Source organism: Charadrius vociferus, unplaced genomic scaffold (genome assembly GCF_000708025.1).
Source record: "Charadrius vociferus isolate BGI_N301 unplaced genomic scaffold, ASM70802v2 scaffold14, whole genome shotgun sequence".
NCBI classification, from domain to species: domain Eukaryota; kingdom Metazoa; phylum Chordata; class Aves; order Charadriiformes; family Charadriidae; genus Charadrius; species Charadrius vociferus.
Genome location: NW_009648876.1, coordinates 8,939,901 through 8,966,907, shown reverse-complemented (window position 1 = coordinate 8,966,907; position 27,007 = coordinate 8,939,901). Strand labels below are relative to the sequence as shown.

General features: G+C 36.6%; 1 protein-coding gene across 1 annotated transcript; it reads right to left on the bottom strand.

Moving 5' to 3' along the window:
* Positions 1 to 812: 812 nt before the first annotated feature.
* On the bottom strand, positions 813 to 26,598 carry CTAGE5 (CTAGE family, member 5). Its single transcript, XM_009886963.1, has 23 exons — positions 26,458 to 26,598; positions 24,431 to 24,452; positions 24,234 to 24,322; positions 23,762 to 23,833; positions 22,916 to 23,026; positions 22,522 to 22,593; positions 21,997 to 22,101; positions 18,355 to 18,477; positions 17,627 to 17,750; positions 16,735 to 16,781; positions 16,456 to 16,546; positions 15,032 to 15,170; positions 13,239 to 13,340; positions 11,792 to 11,852; positions 11,429 to 11,464; positions 10,398 to 10,465; positions 9,594 to 9,676; positions 9,105 to 9,236; positions 7,044 to 7,196; positions 5,575 to 5,706; positions 2,782 to 2,858; positions 2,143 to 2,368; positions 813 to 1,137 (listed from the first exon to the last, which is right to left on the bottom strand). Exons 1-23 carry the CDS (start codon positions 26,563 to 26,565, stop codon positions 986 to 988), a joined length of 2,325 nt encoding a protein of 774 aa, XP_009885265.1. The 5' UTR covers positions 26,566 to 26,598; the 3' UTR covers positions 813 to 985.
* Positions 26,599 to 27,007: the final 409 nt, after the last annotated feature.

Here is a 27,007-nt window from a genome sequence, read left to right as displayed (position 1 = left end):
GCCTTGCAGTTTTAACTGTCTGTAGTACACATTAGGATGAGCATGGTTACAGAAATCTGCTCCATCCTGTGTGGCCATTTGGTTGATAAATCCCGAGTCCTCACCAAAGTCAGAGCTGAGGGAGTGAGGAAGCGGGTTTTTTGTCCCACCCGGCTTCCCAAATGCCAGTGTTAAAATCTGAAGACTAATAAACTCAATTCACAGTGAGACAGTAGAAAAAAAAAAACCCTGGTATTAGTTTGTTGCAGATACGCACCTTCAAAGGCAACGGTCTGGTGGTGCTGAAGCATCACATAGCTATGACTCCATCCTCCCGTCACAAAAAAAGCCATATACACATTTTCAATAAAACACTACCCTACACTATAAGTGTGGAAGAGTGATGAGAGAGCTGCTCTGCACTTCTCCTTCCCTCCCACTGTATTGGTAGGACAACTGCCACTTCGTAAAGCTTTGACAGCTGAAAGATAACCTGCCAGGTCCTTAACGGAGATGTATGTAGTAGGGAATGATATTAATTCCTCTTCACTTCAACTGCTTCTGTAGTAGCATGTTAACAGTGACATTGCCTTCGTTTTCAGTAGACTTTTATTAACTGTTTCAATTTGTTTTCACATTCTATTCATAAAGCAGCAAGCATCACTTTTGGCATGCAGAGAGATTCCCTGTACAGCTAAACAAGGACAAAGCAGCTGGACTTCTAAAATATGGTTCACATGTTTTAATTTTATACACCTCTGAAGAGATTGCTCAAGTTAGAAACACTTAATTTAAAATGACTATTGTACAATGGAAACCACTTATTCACAATCTTCATAGTTATTTCATTCTTTATTTACAAAATACTATCCTGAGAATTTTCTATTAAGCTTCAATTTGAGCAAAGTAGTTTATATATACCTAAGTAACAACGGTTACTTAACATAAGGAAAAAAATGCCATTACAAGAGTACAGAAAAAGTTCAGCACGTTGCTCAAATGACTGTCAAGTCTCCTGCTGCGGTTCTGGTTGTTCTACGCCTGGTGGATTTGACTGGGGTGGCTCAACTCTATTTTCAGGTGGCAGCGGCGGTGGCAAAAATCCAGGTCGTGGAGGCGGATAGTGAGGATAAGATCTCATTGGAAATGGATTTCTTACTGTGAGAGAATCAGAGTAGTCCAGTTAATATCAATCGCAACAGCAAACACCTACCTGCTCCTCCTACCCCACATAGTTCATTGCTCAGCAATGGCCTACCTAAACAGCAATCACAAAGTGGACCTAAGTTAGGTCTTATGCTCCAAAGAGACAAAGGTGCGAGGAAGGGGGAGGACAAAATGATCACTCTTCTTAGCAGTGACCTGCGAGAGGCTCAGGGCAGCAGTCAGGAAGTGCCTGTTCATGGGCTGCTGCCACCGTCACCTCTGGTCCGCTGTAGCAGCCCTGGGCTGTTTTACCTTACAGATACTGTTTAGTTCTTCAAAGGTTCATCAGAGAATAGCAAGAGGCAGAAGCAGCCCTTCAGTCTGACACTTAGAATCCAACCGAGTCCAACCATCAACCTAACACTGCCAAAACCACCACTAAACTATGTCCCCAAGCACCACATCTACGTGTCTTTTAAATACCTCAAGGGGTGGCAATTCCACCACTTCCCTGGGCAGCCTGTTCCAATGTTTGGTAACCCTTTTGGTGAAGAAATGCTCCACTAATGCAAACTCCAAAGAAAATCAGTTAACAATTAATTATGTCCCAAATGCATGCTCCTATATGGACACTAGCATACCTCAAACCTAAGGGAGGAAACTTAAATATTCATATGTGATGCAACTGCATAGGAGGAAAAGGATTAAGGTAAGCGTCTACTTGCCTTCCTACCCCAAAAAAGAACCCTTTAAATGCTGAGCAGTGTGTGTGTGTGCGAGTGCATATTTTCCAGCCAAAGCTAGTATTTGTAAAAACATTACCAATATGAGAAACTGTGAAGAAGAAAAGTGTACAATACAATTAACCTTCATCAGAAAAGATGCTCCCAGTTAGTTGAATTGAGAAGTAGCATGTGCAAATAAAGACTTAAGTGTTCGCGCAGTGTGATAACTCACTACCTGCACAAAGCACTCATGTTCATCAACTTGAAGTAAATGCTGGCAAAAGCTACGTACTCGGCAGTGGAGGGCGCGGAAGCCCAAAGTCTCGTACTGGAAAACATTCACGTGGTCCATACATGCCAGCAGGAGGAGGGGGAGGAAAAGGAGGTCCGCGTCTCATGAAAGGTGCTCTGGGATCCACAGGCATCAACGGAGGTCTGACCGGAGGGAAAGGTGGAGGACCAAACCCTGAATTGACGGCTTCACTTTCAGGTGCCAGTGACTGATCAGGTAGTGAGTTCTGCAACACAATGAGAATGGGGAAGTGAGCTTAGGGAAAGGGATAAGGGGAGCGGAAACATCTCCAGTCCCATCAGGCCCGCGTTGGTGTAGACTGTCACACTCGCTAACAGCTACTTCCAACTCTGCCTGAGCTACGGCATAATCCTGAGCAAGGCTGTCTATGTCAAGCAAGTCACTGACCATCGGCTTCACCATAGTTTCATCTTTGGGGTTAGAATCAATTTTCAGCAGGGATTGTATTAGTCATACATCAAAATTAATTCACAAGACAGTAAGTGCTGTGATAAAAATATACAAAATTTGGACTGCACAGTGCAATATAACATGACCAACATACTAGAGACAAATTTTTCTAAATATTTTGCAGCAAATTAAAGTTTCTTTAAATCAAATTTCTGTTTAGCTACTTACGCTAAGGTTAGAATGATCTTTCATCCCGTTTCCACTTGGTTCTGTTCGTGGGCTGTTTTCTGAAGATGTCTGTCCATCTGTAGGCAAAAGTTAAACAAGTTATTCAATGCTGAACTCCTCTCCACCACTGATTTCAGTATTTTTTCTGAAATCAGGATATATAGGCAAGAAAAAAAAAAAAAAAACAAAAGAAAAAGTATTGCTGTACCAAGTGACTGTTCTGCAGGCAGACTGAAAGACAACTGCGGAACACAAACCTATGCCTGAGTATTTTCTCCAGCTTCTGTACAAGTTGCACATGAATTGTAAGGTTCCAGCTGTTACCAAAGTTTCTTGTATCCAAATAAGGCGTTTTCTTCCATTTCACTATTTTTTTTGTAAGAAGTTACAAGTGCATTTTCCTAGCAATACATCTTAACACTACTGTAGCAGTTCCATTTTCCCCCTTCCTCCTGCTCATTTCTATGGCAAGTGCCTCTCTGGGAATAACTGCACTATGATACACTTTTGGCACAGCGACCAACAGCAATCCTATTCCAGCGTGACAAAAGCTGATCCGTTCCTTAGTTGCTAAACATCAAGGAGACTTTCAGAACTACATCAGTTCTGGATGAGCATTCAGAAATAAGAATAATCATCCTCATATTTGCTGTACTCACGTTATAAATTAAGAGGAATGTCACTGTTTCTATCTTTACGAAAAAGTAAGTATTTTCAGTAACAACTAGAGAAAATTATCAAAGGGAATCATCAAGAGAATCTGACTGGATATACATATACTAAATATATACACTAAATGTAATCCTTTCTTAAAAAACAAACAAACAAAACACCAAAACCCACACCAACCCAAAAAACAACCCCACCCCAACCAACCAAACCTGAGATTTGAAAAATACTGCTTTGTTACACTTCTGTTTGAATAAAGACAATAATACTAAAAAGCACAAGACCCAAACAATACTTCTAACAAGTGACAGATTTTTGATCTACATGTTGTATTACTTCTTGCAAGTAAACAAAGGTCTTTTCTCAATGAACAGATAGGTCTTTTCCAAAAATCTAAATTACTGGTCATTTCAAGCAGGCCCTGCTTTGTTGAAGATACTGTTACTTAACAATCGAAGCATTTCAACTGCTTCTTATGTCACACACAGAACGTTCACGCCTTGATACTTAAGTTGCATTAACACTTTCCATTTTAAAACCTTGTAAAGTTGCTCACAAACTCTTTGTCAAGCTTTAAACCTTCTTTCTGACAAGAAGCTTCCTGCTCCAGGTACCTGCTTCAAGTTGAAATTTTAGGCGAGTGAGCCACCTCAGTTAAGGAAAATGCATATTATTTTGTTCGCTTTAAATAACATTTTGATCATATTGCTAAGAAAGCATAGCTCATTTACTCTCAAGAGTCAGAGCCTGGATTTCAGTACTGTGAGACATGTTGCTGTTTTGAAGTCAGACAGTGTGTGTTGGGACGGTTTTTGATTTTTTTTTTTTTAATTTGTTGGAGGTTTTTTTGCTATTTTTACAAATACGCAAATCTAGCGAAATTATATGCCTCTAAAAAGCAACATTCACATACGCTTAACGATCTGCTAACTACCAGCAGCAAGGTTTTGAACTGCCCAAGAACTGAATACAGCCTTTTAAAATTTTTTTAATTGTTGCTTGTCAGCAGCTGAAGAAAAGGGTAAAACCGGATGCAACAAGCGAGTGCAAAGACAGTGCATCTCTCCTGTCCTTCAGTCAGCGTCCAGGTGCTAGAACAAAGGCCTCAGTGGAATACAAAGCGAAACACAGAGAGTCTTGGGAACGGGGGTAGAGAGGCGAGTGGCTCTATAGGAACGGAATTATCTTCTAGAAGAGAACAGTCCCTTTTAAAGCCTGAACCTTCAACCTGAAACAAAATTCAGCATTCCCAGTTACAACACCAAATATCAAAGGTTCTCCCTCCTATTGCCAGAAACCAGGCAACAAAGATGGTAACTTACGACTAATCGTACGAGTCACTGAATACTGGGTGGCAAAGTTGCTGTTGTGATGGCTTCAGCCGTGCTGTTTAATGGCTTCAGCCTAGCTGATGACTCAGACACACGTGACTTACTGGGCATTAAAGAAGGATGAAAACTGTTTAATAAGTATTAAGGCTTTAAGCTCTTAAACTGTTGCAGTGATAAGGTTTAACTCACCAAACCTTTGCCTCTGAGCTTCTGGCTGTTGCTAAGTATCACAAATCAGAACGTATTGTAATTGGCCCATTTAAAACAAATGGTACTTGGGTCACTGAAATGTGTGATTAAGCTGGGGGGAACGCACTGCGAACTACAAAAAGCTGCGAGTATGATAAACAGTTTGAAGGCCTCAGGACCTCCAGTAAAGCCAGTGGGTATTTGAAAATTTTGCTGTTAATTCTTTCAGTCTTACTGACTTTACCAAAAGTGGCACAGAAATACAAGTAAAGGTTTGTGATAGTGTAATGCTGTGGTGAGCCTCCTGGGAGAGGCCAAAACAGACTCAAAGCCAAGCCTGAAAGGTTAACTTACAGAACAGTGAATGTGGACGAAAAAAATACCTCCTGACCACTATTCAGTGAATCCCATCACCCGACAAGAGACTGCTATTGTTGATAACAGGGAAAGACTGCAACAAGGCTAGCAGGTGTTAAAAATGTCTTTATACAATGGAACATCAGGCCTGTGGTAGCTATAAAGTTGTCCTCTTTCCGTGGCTTACTACGTACAGTCAACCTATGCAGAGATCCTCCATTTGATAGTATCATGGAAGCAATCCCACCTGTTTTATCAAAAGACTGCACGTTGTAAGTTCGTAGTTCTGCTGGTCCGGAAAGTCTTCCGGTATTTGGAGGATTAGGGAAAAATCTTTCTTGTCTTCGAGGAGGAGGAACTGGATCAGTGTAATGCTCACCTAATATTGAAGAAATCACAAAACAGGTCAGTGAAGATTTATTCCCCCCATTCCATGCAATTCTAGACCAGCAAAGTTCTCTGGATACCTTATGCTCGTGTAAATATCCAAAGTGACTATTAATCAGGGTGAGCAAACAAATCTTAAAAAAACCCAAACACAGGAATCCCACCAAGTATGCACTACAGCTTATGTTTCTAAGGAGCTGCAAAAGAGAAAATTCATTGATTTTTGGTTTAACATACAGTAGAATCTTGAAAGTTACGATTCCCTAAGTTATAAACAGTGGGACCCGAATGCAAAGGTTCAGCATAGCAATGAAGTTACGATACATTTTAAGCCATTCTTGGATGAAAGTTTTCCATTATGTTTCATAGTGCTGTAATGTGTTTCCACCCACTTCCTTGCATCACATCTAGCAATCAATCATGCAGCTACAAGACAAACTGTATCAGCGAGATCCAAGTGCAAAGATGGGGTAAGAACACAGCTCAGGTCAAGGAAACAAGACTATGTCTCTGCAGTACCCTGTCAGTAGATCAGATATGGCAAATGAGAAACTGCATCCTGAGTGGACTTTGAGTTTTATAATCAGGTTTTCACACAGATGTGTAGCAACTACAATCTAATAATTGAGATGATTTAAAAAAAAAATAAAATTAAAGTAAGTAACTTGTAACATTTTTGCTTCTTTATTACAGGTATACAGGAATGTTATCCTTCCCCCTGCGTCATTTACTTGAGAAACATCAGTAGTATCCTCTTTGATTCATCTCTGTCTTCCCTGAGTGATAATGTGCAATACAGATGTTTAGCTGAAGAAGTGAGAGCAAAGCCTGAATTTGTTGTTGTTAATTATCAAGAGGAAGTATCAACATGAAAATATGTACCAAACAGGATGACTGTACCATGGTACTCCTGTACTATTAATATAAATGTTTGTTTGAAAAACGTAGTATTTTTCAACATTAGCCAGCTTTTATTTATTTATTTTAGGCTAATGTCCCATTAAAACTTTTTACTTTCTCAGTTCTCTTGTTAATTATCCAGCCCAGACAGGTCTTTTGATGCACTACACAAACTCCCAGTAAAATGATGAAACTGAACAATTGATTGTACACTGCTCATACCAATATTGACACCATAGAAGCGCAAGTGAACCGCACAATTCAAGAAGGGGAAAAAAACCTACTACTAAAACAACCTTTCCAGTGCAGTTGCACATGCAGTTCCAAGAAAACACTTAGTATTTGTAAGCAAAAAATACTTAAATATATACCCTGCAAGTCAGTAACTCCATTTGTCCATAGATACAGTAGCTAAGCAGACTTTTATACCTGGTGGAGGCAGAATTATCCTGCGTTCTCTGTCCCAAGGAGGAGACAGGGATCCAGTATCTGATGGAGGTCTGTGGGGATCAGTTAATCTATCAGAACTCAGCTCTCCTCTTTCATTACCAGCTTCATACATGGCAGGTGGTCCTCTGGATCCTAATCGAAGAAATAAAAGTTATTTACCCAGGCATTTCAAATCCTCTATTACGGATTTCTTCATTAAGTCTGAAAAGAGTAAAAGAAATCACAGAATGCCAACACTGTCAAGATATGAGAGGTGCATGGCTCCACAGGACTCTCCAGCTGTTTGCTGATGGCCAGTTATGCTTACTAGAAGTGTTTAAAAGGTTTGTTTGGAATGAAAAGTCTTAGTTCAACAAGAGTGCAATCTAGAGTACCTGCAATTTTTGATAAAAAAATAGTAATTTTAAGAGTTCTGATTCATTCGAATTGGACAAACTAGTGCCCTCAAGATAAACCTTTTCAGTGCTAAAAAAAAAGATGCTAATCAAATTAAGAATTAGCACAGTGAAAGTTAATACCCTCATTGTAAGAAAATATCCACATTACATTCAACACTCTTCTGGTTCTAATTCTTTATTCAAGAAAAAAAAAAAAGAGGACACCAGGTCAACACATAACCAAGTGCAAGGGAAACTGTAACAATGAGTGATTTTTAAGTTGAAAGCTTCCTTTAAAATAGATTTGGTCTAGAAAATGACAGAAATACTGAATTCTGGTATCATTCTCTAATTCTCTGTCCTAAAATTTGAAGCTATTTTGTGTCTTGCACAAAGTGAGATGAGCACTGTAAGTGCTCTGTAGCTGCCATTATTTAATCACATCATTTGTTTAATCTGCCCAAGTTACATTAGTGCTTCATTATGAAATGGACAGTAGTTATGCCTTTGCGTAGTCTCTCCCCTTGCTAATACTGCATCCTGAAATCCAGTTTTTACTCTTCCTCACCAGCAACAGGTGAGCTACAATTTAAAGATACACTGGACAGCTCAGTTTCATTACTTACTGTCTCTATACAAATAAATTGTCAAGTATGCTTTTGTGTGGTATAGCTACAGTTGAACATTCAGTCTCAAGCTCTTCTGACTTAGAAAATGAATCAACTTTTGTATGCACCTAGATATGCTTTTTACAAAGAATTAAAGTAAATAAATAGTCCACGCTGGTCTTTTGAAAATCAACGTTGATTAGTGAAATCCTTATAGAAGAGACATTTCGACATGTTTCCCATGAAATAAGTACAGGTTTCAACAGGTGTAACAGTAGTAGTAGAATAGTAGCTTCTTTATTACCCATAACAGATGCTGAACTCCACTCTAGCATTTATCTACACTATTTCCATCAACATCAAAAATATGAAGGAAGTGTTTTTCTTCCCTTACAACCCATGTCACCATGGCTTGCTTTCACCTACTACTAAATCTCTGAATTTTACTCCTTAGACACAACCCTCCTGGTCCTTTTTACCGCTACAGAAGAAACAGTCTCCACGTATAATGACTGCCTCAAATTTAGAACAAAGGGAGGAAAACAATTTACTTAATCAGTAACTTTCCAGTACCATGACCACCAATAAAACTGCCTCATCTTTTTGACAACGCAGGTACCCTCTCCTTCTCTCACCGACTGCAGACCAATGAGATGGACGTGGCAGTATTCTTTCTTCAGAAAACTAATCAACTCTTGTTCACTTTAAAATCGTAAGTTTATTTCAGCAGAACCTCATTTGTCTATAACAAAAAGACAATCTTGTCTAAAACAAGACTGATTAAGTCTGGCTTTTCACTTTTCTCAATCTATGCTTCTAAAGTGAATCCACCGACCAACCTACTAGTAACAACTAAATTTTCCACTGTACTGTTACACATTAGACAGCTTTAGAAGCAAGTTGAAAAACAGGAAGAGTTTGTCCAATTAACTGTTTATATTGAAATTGGTTGTTTTAATAGTTTTTGTCACCAGCAAGAGGAAAAGGTGTGACAGGTTTATAGTTGAGGAGAGAGAAATCCAGAATAGATACATTTTCAAGTTTAAGAATTGTACCTCTTCCTCCTCCTCCACCTGGAAGCATAGGTGAAAGCCTTAAAGGACCCTCCAATAAAGTTGGAGGGGAAAGAAAAGCTCTTGTTTCAGATGAAGGCCGGCCCATTGGTGAGGGTCCATATGGGGAATGCTCTGGAACAGTTAAAACAAAATACTCAAGTTCACAATATTCAGTTTAGCAAACTGTATAAAGTAATTAACTTCTCAGGTGAAGTTTAAAACTGAATTGTCTAAGTAAAATGAAAACTGTGGTCTAATTACCATGTGTATCATATTCCTTGTCTACTCTCATCGATGTTACAAACGCTCTTAGTTTCAACAAAATACTCAACATGACCTAGAATCACTTATAACCCAATTATTTTTTTAAATGACATTTGTACATACACATGGCCAAGATAGTTTTCAAACAATTATACATGTGTGGTCTTGGGAAATAAAGCCATAAACCAAAATAATTAAGCTCTGTTTTACAATTCAATACTGTACCTCTGCCAAATGGTCTAACTGGAACATCAAGAGCATAAGGATCTTTTTCTAAAAGGTCAAGTTTGAATTCTGTTTCAGTTAATCTGCAAATAAGGAACAAAAAAAGTAGTAAATAACCAAGAAGTACTAAAGTTTTACTAGCCTGCGCTGTTTACTGCTAAGCTTTCTACTTAAAGGGTTAACAAAGCAAGGTATTTATTCCCTAAATAAAAAGAAAGGAGACAAAGGATGCCACAGAACTCTGAACTTAAGAATTCCTGAAAGTATTTCTTTATGCTGCTGTATTTAAACTGTAATTCATAAGTGGCACATTAAATGTCACAATTCCTAGCATGACATTACTCTCACGAATACTCTAATTGCATTCCAAGTACTAGTGAACTTCACACCTAAAGGTTCCTTTCAACCACCATCACCTGATCTGTTAGCTCAGTATTAACTTCCCAGGTAAGCCGTAAAATCATTAGGTAACCATGACATCTGGTTGATACATACTTATTTAAAACAAACAACCAAAACCCAAACCCCTAAACCCTTTAAGTTCTAGTACTACATTCTGCTTCTTTCCTGAAATAAGAACTACGTGAAATACTGAACTAAGTTCTTACTTTCTTGCATATTATTGTTAGAGGAATGCTCAAATTACTCTCTCTTTCAGAACTCCAATGGAACACTGTGCTCTCTCTGCCCTGTTTGGGCCACAATTGATTAACACAGGTCTAGAAAACACCAAACTGCATAAATCCCAAACATACTCACATGCCCAATTGCATTTGTTTAGAATTAGATCAGGACTGCACTTACTTTTGTCTGTTATGTGCGTTTTCTTTTTTTATATCATTGAGGTGTCTTTCAGCTGCTCGGGCTGTCAGCTTTGGGGAGGGACAAAAATCAGATGCTTAGATATTGCTATTTTTTAATTAAATGCTTCATAAATGTGACAGGTCCTAGATCCAAGACATTTTTTTTTTCTTATCTGAAGTGCGTGGACTGTATTTTCACAAGATATGGCTCATATATAAAGCATATGAAACGGAGCCTCACATGTCACCAAATGACATCAACAGCTCTACTACCCAAATTTTTGAGGAATGATATGGCTTTCCTGCAGGTTCTTAAAACTGCAGAAATGAAATTCTTTGGCTTCAGCTGCTTTGAAACATCTACTTAGTATGTACAAGATTTAAAGTTTCAAATTTTATAGAAGAAAGTTTTATTTAAAATCATATAGTTTTTAACTATATACATACATTAACCATACTGTAAAATCATGACTATGAAGCACCATAGCTTTTAACAGGATTTTATCTTATACAGACCATTCTGTGAAACTGAAGAATGTATTAGTCAGGAGATATTTTAAAGTTCCCTGTTTGGAAAAAAGGTAAAAATGGATTTTGTAGCAACATTCTTAGGGAGCTGTCAATGGAACATACTGTTCTCACAGGACATAATGTCTTCTATTAGTAGATAAAAGGAGTGAAGTACATCCAGGGAAAATATTAAAATGGCATTGAAACAAAGCCAAAAGCTTTTATTAGTAGTAAAATGTCACACACTTGTTAAATGGTAACATGTTATTCCAGCAGATTTATTGCTATAGCAAATAATATTGTAATATCACTCTACTGTGCTCACTATTTTATATGATAGAAGTATTTTTAACACACTTTTGTGTATTTCTGCAAGAAATCTGTATGCTTAGAGGTGACAGGTTAGATTAAGTTTTAATTATCTGTTTTTAATAAGAAACAAAAAAGTGATAAAGCAAAGCCATTCAAATCACAGAAAAGGAAGATGCACAAAGTTTAGAAAATTCAGTATTTGGAACTTACCCAATTATCATGAGCCTTTTTCTCATGTGAAGTAATCTGTGACAGAGAGATTCATTAGATCATTATTCATTTAAAAAAGCAAATTTAAGATTAAGTACATGCTCTTATTCATAAATTTAATGTGTGTGGATAATTTACAATGAGACATCTAAACTTAAATTTTAACTGTTTAATAAAGGTATCTGGTGATCTCTGCCATGAAATTGTGTCAGTCAAAACTAGATGGCATTAAGAGAGGGGAAAAAAAAGTAAAAAAAAAATCCAACAAAACTAAACCAAATACAACCTAGCTGAAAGTGGTATTTCAGTTGCAGTAACATCCCTCCTACTTGGCGTAGATGGTAAGTAACACAAAGCACGTACTTGATTCTGGTAAGAACGAATGGTTCTTTCTAGCTCTTCTTCAAGATCTTTTGCTCGCTGTCTGTAATGAAATTAGGATTTATGACATTGTAATCAAATGTGGAGGAAAGTAATTTTAAAAGACAGTAAACACAATGGTAAACACAAGATATAATTAAGATTATTTTTTTTTTTATCCAAAAGACAGTATTGTCACTTAGGCTCACGGGATACATAAAAATTATACATAAAAATTATCACGGGATACATAAAAATTATACCCACAGTGGAAATTCTAGGCTCTAGGTTAGTGCAAACAGGAATGTAAACAAATGAACAGAACCAAAAACCCCAACAACTCCCCAAATTTTCACTGGTGTGCAGTATGTTTCCAGTGTAAAGGATATCCCTCCATACATGCCCTAACAGCCAGCCTCACCCAGCTCAGCAAATGTACCAATGTGGCTGGAGCATCATGCTGTCACAGGCTACTGCAGTCAGCCCCGAGGGACAGGCACTTGCACTGAAGTTATTTCAGGATGACAGAGAGTATGATGCCACCTTTGCTGCCAGCTGCCCTGTGCACAGCCTCTCTAGGTTCTACACTCTCGCAGCAGCTGGGCCAAAGACACAGTCATCGTTTAGTAATACTGCATTTGCAATAGTGATATTCTCTTTAAAATTGCGATGTCTACAAAGTTCACATTCTACGTAAATAAAGAAGGGTGAATTCTGTCCTCCTGTACGAATACAGAAGAACGTCTATGAGAACGTTACATTCTAGAGAAAGAATTAATCTGATTAACTCTTCAGGAAGCATTGTTGATCAGTATCATTCAGTTAGTCAATACTCCCACAAACACTGAAGGAAGACGGGGAACATACATTGCAGATTAAAGAATTATGCCATAGTGTGAGAAACCACAGAAACAAGCAAGAGGTATCTCGTTGGTGTAACACAGAACAGCAAAGCAGTTAAAAAACAACTACAGAAAATATTCCCACATCACGGTATTTTAGTAAAGGCTTTCTAAACAACATTACTATTTGACAAGCTTAGAGCTACAGAAATAGCATACTATAACTACACAACATACTCGTATGTTAGGATCTATAGGAAAACTGAACAACGCATTCGTTTCATCGCATTCTCTTAACTTCATATTTTTATCTCCGTTCAGTAAAGAGAACTAGATTAGAGACTCACTTCTACCATTCCATTAATGTTAATACAATTAGCTTTCTAATGGAAGAAAGGCTGCTAGTGATCTTCCACACGCAAATTTTTTAACAAAGCAAAAAACTCCCTTAGTATCTATTATTACACACAAACTAGCATGTACCGCACACACACAAAGCAAAGAAACTGGAAGAAAATACATTCACTTATGCTGGTGTTCTTATTAATACTCTATTGCCTTTTGTTCACTTTGGGTAAGTGATTACAGCAACTAAAATCTGTAATTACCTGTAGTTGTTTAGTTCTTCAGCAGCATGATTAATTTTTTCATCTACTTTAGAAAGCTTTTCTTCCTTCTGTAGGCGTTCTCTCTCTTCTACTGTCAGCTTCCTTTAAGAAAATTCAAAAACTATGGTTAAATCTGTTTCAAATCAACAATTTTGTAGTTGGTTTGTCAAGAAAAAGTTCTCCAACTATTTAGGTGTGATGAATACATGATATTTATCCAGATAAAGAGCTTTATAGGCAACATACGAAGCAGCATAAATAGCATTAGCTTGTATTCATATTAGTTTATTCAGTTCATTGTTCTATGTGAAAGAACTAGATTACCACTATACCTAAAAGGAATCTGGAAGGCAATCCATACTCCCAAAGAATATTTCATAGAATCATAGGATGATTAGAGTTGGAAGGGACGCTGAAGATCACCTAGTTCCAACCCCCCTGCCATGGGCACGGACACCTCCCACTAGACCGGGTTGCTCAAAGCCCCATCCAACCTGCCCTTGAACACCTCCAGGGACAGGGCATCCACACCTTCTCTGGACAACCTGTGCCAGTGTCTCACCATCCTCACAGTAAAGAATTTCTTCCTAATAGCTACTCTAAATCTACCCTCTTTCAGTTTAAAACCTCATCCTATTCTTACACCCCGATAAAGAGTCCCTCCCCATCTTTCCTGTAGGCCCCATTTAGGTACTGGAAGGCTGCTGTAAGGTCTCCCCGGAACCTTCTCTTCTCCAGGTTGAACAACCCCTCTATTTGGGAAGAGGGGAAGAAAGCAGGGAGAAAAAAATATTTTTAAATATCGTCCACACAGTCTGCAAATATTTTTCCTTTCTGACTGCCCATCATAGCTCCCGCTCCGCTCCCCTCCCCTGCCTTTTTTAAAATCAAATGTTAATGTAGTGGATTTCTAGGTTTTGTTGCATCCACAAAGACACCAACTACCTATACAAATACATATATACTACAGAGGAGATTATTGAAAGCAATACTTTAAAAAGATGCTGCATACTGCTAGTAGAGGATCAAGACGTGTGCTGCTTCTCTTGCTGCCTTCAAGATTATGTCTGCTCCTTGAAGAAATATTTTCTGGCTCACAAAACTGTAATTCTACCATGATGTCCCCAGCTCCCTCCCTGCCCCATCCACACACACACTTCTGAAGGTTACTACATGCCTCATCCCATTCCAAACAACATTATTTCTAGTCCTTTACACATTTCTGATTTCAATCAGTAAGTCATAATCCCTACATCATCCTGACTGTGAGGCAGATAGTACAGCCCCCATATTCTATCTTTCTTGGTGAGGAAAGCCTGATTCACAGGGGTTCTATGTTGCTTACTGATAATGATTAGTTTTATATATAGCATCACTCCTCTGCCGACATTACTGTCTCTCTTTACGATACAGTTAAAGCAGCTACTGATTACTTTCAGCAACTTTGATAGCTGTATTACATCATATCTTAATTTAATTTAAAAAAAACAATCAAGCTTTCCAACTTTACCCACCTTATTTCATCGATTAAAAATTTCTTATTTCTTGTTTTACCTTTGTTTCTGTACTTGCTTGTGGAAAAGTCCTAAAATAATATACCACTACTTTCATGAAAACAATTTCTATAAAATTACCGTGGTCACAAATGTAAATGAAGGTGTAACATAACAAGCTCTTTACAATTCGGAAAACTCTGGAAAGCAGCAAATTTTCAATAACTTTCAGCCCCCTAAATCAAAGAGTTACATTCACATCAAACAGTAAGCATTGAATATAAAAAGAGGAACCAGCACCTGTGTAGTTTCATTTCATTTTCTTGATAAAGCTCAGTCATTACTTTAAGTTTCTGCTGAAGCTTTTGAACTTCACTTTCAAAACGTTCATTTTCAGACTGCAAGGAAGCTTGTTGACTTTGAAGATTTTCTATACGTTCTGTCAAATTTAGAGATAATTATATTGGGACAATGCAAAATTTACAAAAATTAAAATATTTTCAATATTTCAGTACATAAAAAGCCTGTAAAAACCTTTGATCCCATGTTGATTTAATAATATAAGCAATAATAGGTTAATATATTTCAATAAATTATACAAATTGAGACGTAGTATTGTTCTTTTTGGTGGGAAACCAGCAACTATACTGTCTACCTGCCACAAAGTGCAGCTCTCAGTGTATATCTAGCCTTTGCTCCGAATTGTATAGCTTCTTTGAAAACAATGCAGTTTTGTAATTCACAATATAAATGTTCATTTAGGGCTCTTATATTGTAACTATCCTACTGAAGGAGTAAAATCAGTACCATACACTCTTGCACATTTACCCACATGAGGTCTCGCTGAGTTGCCTGAAGGCATAACTCAGATTTGTCAAGCTATCTTATCTTCCAAATTAAAATCAGTCATATTCTATTCATTACTTCATATTCAATCATTACTATTCCTATGCCTCTCCTATGCCATCGAAAGCTTCAAGTAAGTTTGAATATCTTTATGGGACAATCAAGTTGGAAAACACACTAGCACAAAGTCAGTTTAAAGGACTATCAAAAACCAAAAAAAATACAGTTTACATAGTATTTCATCACCCAAATAAAAAAAGCACAGTATGTTCAAAGGTAACGACTCTGCTGGCTGTTAGCTATGAAAGCAACAGCTAATTGCAGGCTTTAATTTGAATTAAAGTGGCAGTGTTTTCATTTCATAAGGTTTAATTCAGTATGTCCTAGACAACAAAGGAAAAGAAAACAGAGCAAGATGCTTTAGGTTCAGTTCTCTAAATGCAATACTTTGGATTTTAAGAAGTATTGAGCTTGCACCCATTACAAACTAATTACAATTAAGCTACCATTTTTAATAGATGGTCTTAAAATTTAGATTAAAACTCCATTGTTTCATGTCCAGAAATTATGTAAAGAAGGTATAATATATTTATTAACATCACTTTGCCCATGTATTTTAAGATTCTGTAACTGTTAAGTTATATTCCAACAGAGTGCAACAAAATTTGCAAATGGTGCTTTGGCAACTTCAATTGCTTCACATCTAAACCAAAATACTTAAAATAGCTAAGCAACTTAAATGGGCATTTTAAAAAGCAAGTAGAGCTATTAATGTAAACTTAATTCAGTTTTTACTGGAAGTAATATTTACAGCATGTAATACCATTTTACAAAAGCAGCATCTTATTAAACTTAAAGGCAAAACAACATTTAATTACCTGTAAGTTCTCCTTTAGCTTTATTTTCATCAGACAGTTTTGAATACATTTGATCTCTTTCTGTTTCCAGAGTCTTTAAACAGGCATTTAACTAAAATCAAAATAAAAAAAAAAATCGCATTTTAAGATTAACTGTTTGCATGCAAAAATATCTAATTAAACATTAAAAGATGCTGAACTCTGTGACAGCGATATCTTCATGCAATTAAACTTGCCATAACAATTGCATCTATTTCCCCCAGTTACCCCCTTCCATCAAGTTTCTCAAAAATCACATACCTTTGCAGCATAGATCAATTTCTTTACAGTTCGTTTTTGCTGATCATCTGATTGAGAGAATAGAATAATATGTCACACAAAACGCACAATAAGCTTTGTGACAGAGCTTACTACTATTTTATTTTGTTTTTATTAAAAAAGCAATCCCCAACATACCATGATAAACATAGCATATTTGGAGGAAAACGAAAAAAACAAAGTGGGGGGAGAGAGGGGTACGTAGAAATATACCTATATTATAGTGCTTTGTTTGCCAATTAGTCAGACTTAGAACGCTCACATTAAAACTGAGATGCTGAATACACACTGTAAGATTTACTGGGATGTGCCCTATGGTATAATCAGGACCAGCATAAAAAGAAGCTGCAGCAAGAAAAAGGAGGAAGAAAGGCTCTTCTGCGCTGCTGTTTTGAGGGGGCTCACATCTACACCCATCTGATTCCAGTGCTACCATACTGCCTGCAACAAGTAACACCTGCGTAAGGACAAGGAAGCAGAAATTAGGCTCTAAGGACCCACAGTGCTACTGCTGGGAGGAGTTGCAAGAAGAAATGAAAGCAAGGTTTCCACCTAAAAATGTTTGAGAATCACTGCTTAATACTAACATAGGCTAAAGTCATTCTGCAAGAGACTGAGCACTGAGTCTTTACATTGCTCTATGATAATATGTATGCTTTAGCTATATTCACACACTGCTAAATGGCAGCAAAGGTTATTATTCCAGAGGTGTCCAAGCATCAGTTAACTCTATGATACAAATAACATTGGGTGCATTTTGAACATCCAACTTCTACAAAGCTAATCTTCCAACTTTCCTGGAAGTTTGTTGGTTCTGTATGTCTAAAACATCTATTAAATTAATATTTAAGATAGGAAGCTATACAAACCATACCTAAGTGCTCTCCATTCTCTGTTTCACCCTTTATATCTGTGTCCCAGTGATTATCTTCAGCGTCATCATCATCTTTTATTGCTGAACTCCAGTCTTTCATCTTCAGTAAGTATTGTGTCAGTGACTAAGAAAAAGCCCACACAAAACAGAGACAGTAAAATAAATACAAGCAATGAAAATGTCATTACCATTACAATTACTTTTTCAGGATTTCTGTCCCTTACTCGGTTCCCTTATTAGATTAAATGAGCCCCACATACAGGATTCTAGGTGTCTGATATTACTTTTCGATTAAAACATATACCTGCATGCCAACAGGTGTGCCTTTGTGAAGACTTTTCAGATACACAAGTCCTGCTAAAAGCATGCATACTTGGCTATATAACGTACATGCGTGTAAGAATACACTCCTGACTCCCACGCTCCAAATTAAAAAAAAAAAAAAAAAAAAAAAAAAAAAAAAAAAAAAGGCAAATACTCTATCAGAACCAAAAGAGTTTTTCCTTATTTAACGCACTGGCTTTCAAGGCTATCATACTGCTCCGTCGTGCTGCTAAGCAACGTTTTTTGCTTAGCAGGGAACAAGACATTAGAGGATGGAGACAGCAAACAAAAACCCCAAACAGCTTAATGCAGATTAAGACAAGGAGAGGTTGTTAAACTTTCTTGGAATTCAATGATTAGCATCAGTCTGAATAATTGATTCAAGGCTAGCTGTCATAATTTACCTTGACTTGACTCTCTTTATTTTTCAATACTTCTTCTATATCTGCTTTAGATGATTCAAACATCTTAGTTTGTTCATTTAGTTCACTAAATCGTTCACCCCATCCTTCAGCTTCTTGTAAAAGCTAAAAAGGGAAATACCAGATTAGTGTGATTGTCTATTACAACAAAGAATCAAGGATTAATAGTACTTCAGCCTGTTATGTATATTATCTATACATAAGAAGAATTTTAACCTCTCACCTATCAGTAAGTACTAACAGGGATAGACTACGAGACAGTTAAAGCTCAAGAGTTGAAAAATAAGACTTCTATGTTATTGTCCAGTTGCTTTAGCTGCAATAGCTCTCCATCATAATTAGTTGTTAGGATATTTTTAAACATTTATAATAACAGTTTGGCTAATATTCTACTCAGTTTAAAAACCCTGATGTGACGACAGCAATGGATATAAAATAGTGACAATTTGTGTAACAGCTACAAACACTGGGGAATGGATGGAGAGGAGAACCCTCAGTCCCCAATATGCACACGCACTTCTGAAATTGTACCTGAGTCTCTTCAACCTAGAAGAGGTCAACAAGGTAAGGGAAACCAGGAAGCTTTTTAGACAGCTATTTAAATTCACGTGACTTGCAAAACTATATTATTTCTCCTACTCTCCTTCATACCTCTTAAAGTAATTTTTAAATTATTTTTTTAAAAGCTTCCCTGTTAATGAAAGTCACAGCAACTGTATGTAATCAACACCTACTAGTTTGTATCTTTGTAATTAACTGTGGTTAACTAAAAAGACAGGTAGATTCCTAGGTTATGTTTTACAGACATCCCCGAGTAAAATCTCATTTCACAAAAATTATTTACAGCAGTAAAGGGATTGGTACACGTAAGCACCAGTTCATTAAAAATAACCACTCCAACATATTATGCCATGCCTTCATATTGTGCAAACGAAATGGAACTGATGCAAATTTCTCTTAAGACAAAACGTGCAGTACAAAAACATGGGGGTACAGTACAAAAAATCTGTCTTAGAGTCTGTCAAAAGACTATTGCTTAAAGTTGCACAACAAGCAACCAGTTTAAAAGCAGTGAACGTACAGAAAGGAATAACTAGGTTGAGCAACAAGAACATAACAGCCAATTATACTAAAAAATAAAACCAGAAAATGGTAGTTAAACAGGGGAACTGCCATGCAAACAGAGAAGCAAGCCTGAAAACTATTTATCAAAGATAAACTAGAAGGCATAAAACAAAAGGTATGTGACTAGAATTGGATGAGCCCCACTTGGCACACAACTGCACCTTTCAAGCAGTAAAAGCCTTGTATGAATTTGCAGCACCATGCAAACTATGTATTACAGATAAAATAAAAATACTCTTTGTGCTAATACTGCTCAGAAGACACAAACAGGCAACTACTTTTATCATTAACTGTCATCCTCAAAGGGAAGCTAAACTTTAAGAGATTACTTCTTCATGAAGCCAAAGAGAAAACAAATTGACATGACTTTCTCTACCTGTAAGAATTACAATAAAGAGAAATAGCAAGGATTTGCAATAAGCTAAAGCAATATGTATTCCTGATGTTCCTGCAAAAAACAAAGCACAGAGAGCCTGGAGTTCATTAACAGTTCCCTTGTTCAAACTAAAAGGCCCAATCCTCTCTCTGACACATCATAAATCTGAGACAGCACATCTGTTATCATGTTTAAGCTATGATGTGCCAGAAGATTATGACCCATTAGTGCAAATGGACAGAGGAAGAAAGTACTCTAGTTTCTGTGAACAAATAACACCTTTGTTACCTTTTGAGCATAAGTGAAATCCCATCTTTAAAAAAAAAAAAGTAAGAAAGAAAAATAAAAAAAGGATATGGATATTCTAATATAGCAAACTAACTCACATGCTTACAACAACCTAATAAAAAAAGAATACAAATAAGCAAAGCAGATACTTTCTCTTCCTTCCTTATCAGGTTCCATCAACTCTTACCAGGTTATTTATCTACTGAAAAGCACAGCAAAATACAATATATGCAAATGTTCTCACATTACTAAAAACTGCAAGAAAGATCAGTTAACAACAAAGTGTAGAAATTAATCCTAAATGTGATTAAGGAACTACTATACCCAGGTTATTTCATCTGGAAGGAATGCAAAAAAAACCCTATTTTTATCTAGGAACCTGGCAAGTTAATTACATCCTGGGAGTTGTTTTTACCGATTTATTTCCTGGTTTTGCTTTATATAAAATGAGTGCCTATAAAATGTAATTGTCAGCACTTAGTATTACCTTACTCTAAGTACTACTTTTTTAATAAAAGGAAAGAAAACTAAGATTCTTTTCACACACACAAGTAATTGGATTATTTCTGTTTGAACCCAAGAAATTAACAGAGAAAACACAAAGAAAAACCCTATTAAAACTTTGTGTGAGGCTCCTCAAAATCTACTACATAAGTATACTGTCACATTTGAAATACAGCACCAAGACCAGACCCTTCCTTCTCACAGAAACGTCCAAAAAGACTGTATAGATTAGGTGAAAAAGACTCCTGAAAGAAAATAATTCTGAAGCTATTTCGTCTCGCAGTGATAACACCCAAATCTGTTTCTCCACTCACAGCATCTAATAATTTTTTTTATTGTGATTTTTTCTATTTCTAGCAACCCTTTTTTTTCCCCTGAATCCGTGTCTGTAAGACTCATGTCTTACATGTCATGTAAGACATGCACAATGTTTTGATAGAGAGGACTAAAGCAATCCCCAGCTAAGACTGCTAAAACCCAACAAGTCTGTACTTCCACCTCCCTCCCCACCCCAGATATCTATCAGGTTACTGTTCAGATAACAAGGAGGTCATCAGTCAGTCAGGAAAATAAGCACATATCCATTAACCAACTCACCCACCTCCCCAAAACCCCTCAAAAACCCAAAAACATTCCAGGGAACATCTAATGTTCACAGAAAATACCTCCTTGTTAGAAAAAAAAAAAAAAAAAAAAAAAGGGTAATTTAACCATAAAACTAGTTATTGCATAAGACAGGTACTGCACATGCTGAACACTTTAAAATAATTAGCATTCTTTGGGATCTGGCTATGGCACTGAGGAAAATAAACAGCTAAAATTTGGGAACAATCTTTTCTGTCTCTTCATATTACTTACCTGACTTTCAATGAACTAATCTATAGTGGTACTACAGTAAGTTTTTTACCTGCCTTTTACATGCCCTGTAATTTCTTAATTTCTTTTGTTTTCTGGATCACATATAGGCATTTTCTCTCTGCCTCTGTAGAGGATCCTACCTGTGGACTTGCTCAAATCTTTCTCCTTTCCTCTACATCTCAGCAAAATTCTTATTAATCTTACATTACCATATGATGCTTGCTTTCTCACTGAACTCTATGCATGTTTCCGCACAAACTCTAATTATTAAATTTCTTTTAAAACAGGACTATTTTAGACAAAGTTATTCAACATAAAATAATTTTAAAGCCACATTCTCTTTCTCAATCCATTTACTAAAACACACAAGGGGTACTAACAAACACGTTGAGGATGAGCTCCTTAGAGAAATCATATTAACACAGCATCATAAGAAAATATAGTATTTTTAAGGATATCTAGGAAGAACCCACCTGTTTCTCACTTTCCTGGAGATGGCAGTTTTCATCTACTGCATCTTGAACAGATGTTTTGAGTCTGTCTGTGTTAATCTCGTATACTTTTAGGGTGGACTTGGCCTAAGTGAAATTAAAAACGCGTGTTGCTTAAAGAGTATGGTGAAGATATAAGTGGGATCACGATGGTATTATTGGATTTATTCTTAGATTTTATAGCTGTGCTATACACATATTCTCACATTTTTCCTACAATTTCAACAGTTTTTACTGATTTAGTTTTGCAACACTATATATTATTGTGGAGTAAGAAGGCAAAGAAAAGACAAGGTAACTGTATGTCCCAATAAATGCCAATCACTATAGGAAATTCAAAGTCGCTAAATCAAGTCACACAAAAGCATTAGGCCTTACAAAGTCTTTTGGTTTACACAGCATATTATTTCTGCACCCTTAACAGCAAAGAAAATTAAACAGTAACTACATGGAGAACAGAAAAAAATGCAAAGATTTGAAAACAGAAAATATGAAGATTGGACATACCTCATCAATTTGTGACTGGATAGATTTTGCTTCATTCTCTAAAGACTCCACTCTCTCCTGAATTTCAGCCACCTGAAAATTATTAGTTGTCATATAGGTTCTTCCACAGATTTGACTGAAAAGGTCTAGGCAATTAATAAAGTTATTTTAATTTTCAAACTGAGAAGGTTTTACTGCCAAATCAGTAAAACTAGTTTTTCTTCTTTTGAGTATTTTCCTTCATGGGTGTCATTTTTCTAATGTGCTACAGGGAGTATGAGGGGAGACAAAATGGGAAATGTAGTTTTTGTTTCAAAAAACTCAAAGATAATAGTTTGTCTTCTCCGTAGAGATTTTTTTGTGGGATTTTTTTCTAAATGAAAAGTAACAAAGACAAGATTCTATTTATTCTTACCAAATTATCGTTTTCTGATTGCTTAGATTTTTCTTCTTCCAGTTCTTTTTCTAGATTCTCTATTTCTTGGTTGAGTTCCAAGTTTGACTTGTTCAGTTTTTCATGCATTTCCTAAATCAAGTTGTTTTGACAGTGAACATAAAACATTTGAAATTAATTACATATGAAGACAACAAGTATGTTTTAAATATGACAGCAAAGTACATTTAACAAATTTCACCATATCAAGGATAAATCTCAAAGTACTCTAGAGACTCTTACATGTTAACAAAACCTGTAACAATCTACAGATCTGAGGTGCAGAATGAAATAAATCTATTTGCTTTTTTGTTAGATAAATTCTATAGAGCCCATTAGGTATCTGATTCACTTTTTCAGAACTCTTTTACAAATATATTCCAAGTTTGGGGGATAAAAACAATTTGGTGGCAATTTTTGTTTACAACTGTTCTCCAGTAGCCTATCAAATCTATTTGAATTAAAACAGGTATGAGAAAAAAATACTTCATGCACTACTCTATCTCCTAGAAACAGGAAAAAATTCCTTTTAAAAAAACCCCAAATATTGTCTAATATGCCATTTGCTCTATTATCAACAATTTTTAATGCAATTGTTACAAAAACTTCTCTTAATTTAAATGCCTCACTTCTATGTCATTTTCAGTAACCCAGGACTAAAATAACAATGCTTGCAATTAACACAATTAAGTTTGGCGGGGATTGTTTGGGTTGGTTTTTTTTGTGGGGTGTTGTTTTTTGGTTGGTTTTTTTTTTTTAATATGGGCAGCCTTTTCCTGAAATACTGCCTTAAATTGTAGAAATAACAATTTCCATTTATCTTTTTACCTCAAAAAAAGACGTGTCTGTTGATTCTTTCATAACGTTATCATCCTTCAGAGACAATTCTAAATCTTCAAACTGAAAAGGAAATACTTTATGTCAGAATATCGGTAAAGAACTGCTTAAATAATAGCATTAATTATATGATGCTCTAGTCTGAAATACAGCCACCACCTAAATATTCACAAATGCACCTTGCTGGAAATCATGAAAGCCTTAGCCCTGGTAGACTATCCCAGTGGCATAAACCAAAGACATTTTTAAACTGTTTCCAGTAAAATATATCGTATTAAGAGTTAAAGGCAGAACTCGCTAACACCTTAATTGCTCTTAAAGGCACTGACAGGAAAAAGCACTTGAAAAATCACTTTAAGATGTTAAAAACATTTTACTTTTAGGTAAGTTTAATGCTTTAAATATTTGATAAATTGAGCCCATTTCTGTGACACATCTGAAAGCAATAAATGAGGACCATTACCTCTTTTTTGCAAACGCTGAGTTTTTCAAGAATTTTGCATTTTTCTTCAACTAGTTCAGCAATTTTACTGGCAAGCTGTTTTTCCCTTCCTAAAAAAAAAAGACTGACAATTAAGTGCTGCAACATCCAAATAATTAAAAGGAGAAAAAAAAAGAAAAAGTCATACTCCAAAGAAATAGTATGAAAAATAAGCTTACCTACATAAAGTCGACTTCTAACCTGAAATAAAAAGAATAAATACTGAAAATGACTCATCAATTATACTTGCACAGTATCTAAAAACTAATCTGTTAAGCTGTGGTTCCATGATCAGTTTAACCATGAAACTTAAAAAAGGACTATAATACAGGCTGCTATTAAATCTGGGCAATTGCATCCTCTGCTCTTACCCCCTCCACGGCTGTGTGTTTGCCCTGTCCTCCCACTCTAATTAAACAGAGAGAAGAGAGGAAAGCAGGTTAGTTTTCACCTGGATCATTTTTACGACACACCTCTGAACAGTCATCACATAACCGTGACTGTCAACACAAAGCGGTAGTGGACAGGCACAGCCAAAAGAGTAGGAAAGGGGAGGGAGAGGGGAAGCTCCACATGCCAGCTCACAGTTAACTTCCTAGGAGGAAAAACACCCACACGTTGTAATACGTAACAGTGAGAGCTGCAGTAAGGGTACTACTTGATGGGCATCCTGCCCAGATGCAACTCAGTGGGAGGTAGTCAAATCAGCAGCTGCCATGCAGAGTCTAGTGCCCTAGAATAAAAATCTAACAAACCGCGGGACAAAAATCTGTCACAAATGGCCTGGACAAGAGATGCAGAACTTGGCTGAACCCACAAAAACTTTACAACACAGCATTCCGCTCAAGGCTGGGTCTGGATCACGTGCCTAACATACAATGGGTCAGTCGCTCAGATTTTCCCTGTTTCCTCCTCATTTAAACACGTTGGATGGCCAAGGAGTCCAAGTAATAGAAAAAGGGGAAGAAAGTCATAAGCACACCTTATCCTATCATCCCCCCCCAAACCAAACCATTACTTTTGAGTAAGTAACCATTAATTCATCAAAGAGTAGACAGTGCAGTTCTAAGAATGGGTGACTGAAAAAGCTATCAGTAACTGCTGTAATGGTTTCTGTAAAACTTCTGCCTTAGTGACACGTGCAGGAGGAAAAGAATACTAGAGTTGCTGCTTGACTGATTTCAGCTAAAATGACTCTTTCATACCACCTAGAGGGATGCTGCTAAAAAACAGAAGGAATGACACAAGTTACAGATATGTTAACATATGCAAATACAGACCCCCTTCCAGACAATCTGAATTGCTGCTGCAGAATAAGGTGGCGTTTTTCCAGATCTAAGTTGATGTTAGAACCCTGAAAATGCAGTTGGTCATATCTGAAAAGCTAAATCACTATGGAATGTATCTTCAAACATGAGCATTATTACACCTAACGCCAAAAATCACACTCTGTCTTTGTAAGAGTATGCAAGAACTGGGGAGAAACTGAGAATTCTGAATTATGGACACTTACCACATTTCATTCGTAGGGAGAGTATGCTGTGCAGCTGTTATTACTGAGATCCTTACTTACTCAAAACAGAAGGCAACCCTTACCTCAAAAATATAATCTGATTTGTGAGTTAAAAGGTTCCAGTACTGCATTTCTCAAAGTCATCAGCTTAGTGCTCACAAACAGCACACAGTAAAATTGGTTCAGTGTTCCAATAAACGGAATCAGGGTCACTGTCCAAAGAGTTTTAAAATGCTTCCCTTAATGGGAATCCATCTGGATTGCTTTTGCTTACAATTACCTTGAAAGACCTGAGCTGGTCTGGCTATAGGTAGGGTAGTCACAGAGATACCTATACACACAGCAATACATACGCCCTAGGGAAGACCTCCATATCCCTTGAAAATAATTGAAAAGCTGATTTTGAAAGTCTGGTGTAGAAATTAAAAACGGAAGGAAAAAGGAAGCCTTACTACAGTGACTTTCACTGCATTTCCTCTAATGACAACAGTCACTCAGTACCCATCCAAACACTTACTGCCTTGAAAAAACAGACTTCTCAGTTTCTCTTTTAGAGGGATTCTAAATTCAATCATAACAGATTTAAAACTCTGAAGCATTATATATCTCGAGCAGAATAACAATTTCCATTCAAACCATTCAATTCAAACCATTAGTGCACTCTACGTATCTGTATGTAATTTGAACACTTACTGATTGATAACTTCTATACAGGAACAAAAGAACTGTAAAGGCTCCAACAACGCCAGCACAAATCACTATTTCCCATGGGAAACCATACAGGTCAGGACCAGGTCTCATACCTTCAGGCAGTGAAGCCACAGCCTGAAAAATAAAGTAAAAAGCTTCAACTAAAGGAAAAGAGGTTAATATTTTCAACAGAAATAGACATTACATGTTGACTTTGTTTACTTCTAAGGCTTGTACAGGCTTCTACATCTATTTTTTCCAAAACTCTAAGAGCGTAGTTAGCAGAACAGAAGCCTTTGGGGTTTTAAATTATATGTTTACCAAGTGAAGAAAATAAAAATAAAAAAAGAAAAAATACAGCAAGATATGATGACGACTAGATAAAGCTCTCAAAATTCTTCCTTCTGAATGTACAAATTATAGTAAATTCTCCTTCGAGTTGTCTACATGTTTCACTGTTAGAAGAATCAATACTGCTAAGTTTTATGATTTACAGGTAGAAAATCTGTTTGGTAGAGAAACCTGCTCGACCAACTTCACACTAAAATAACAT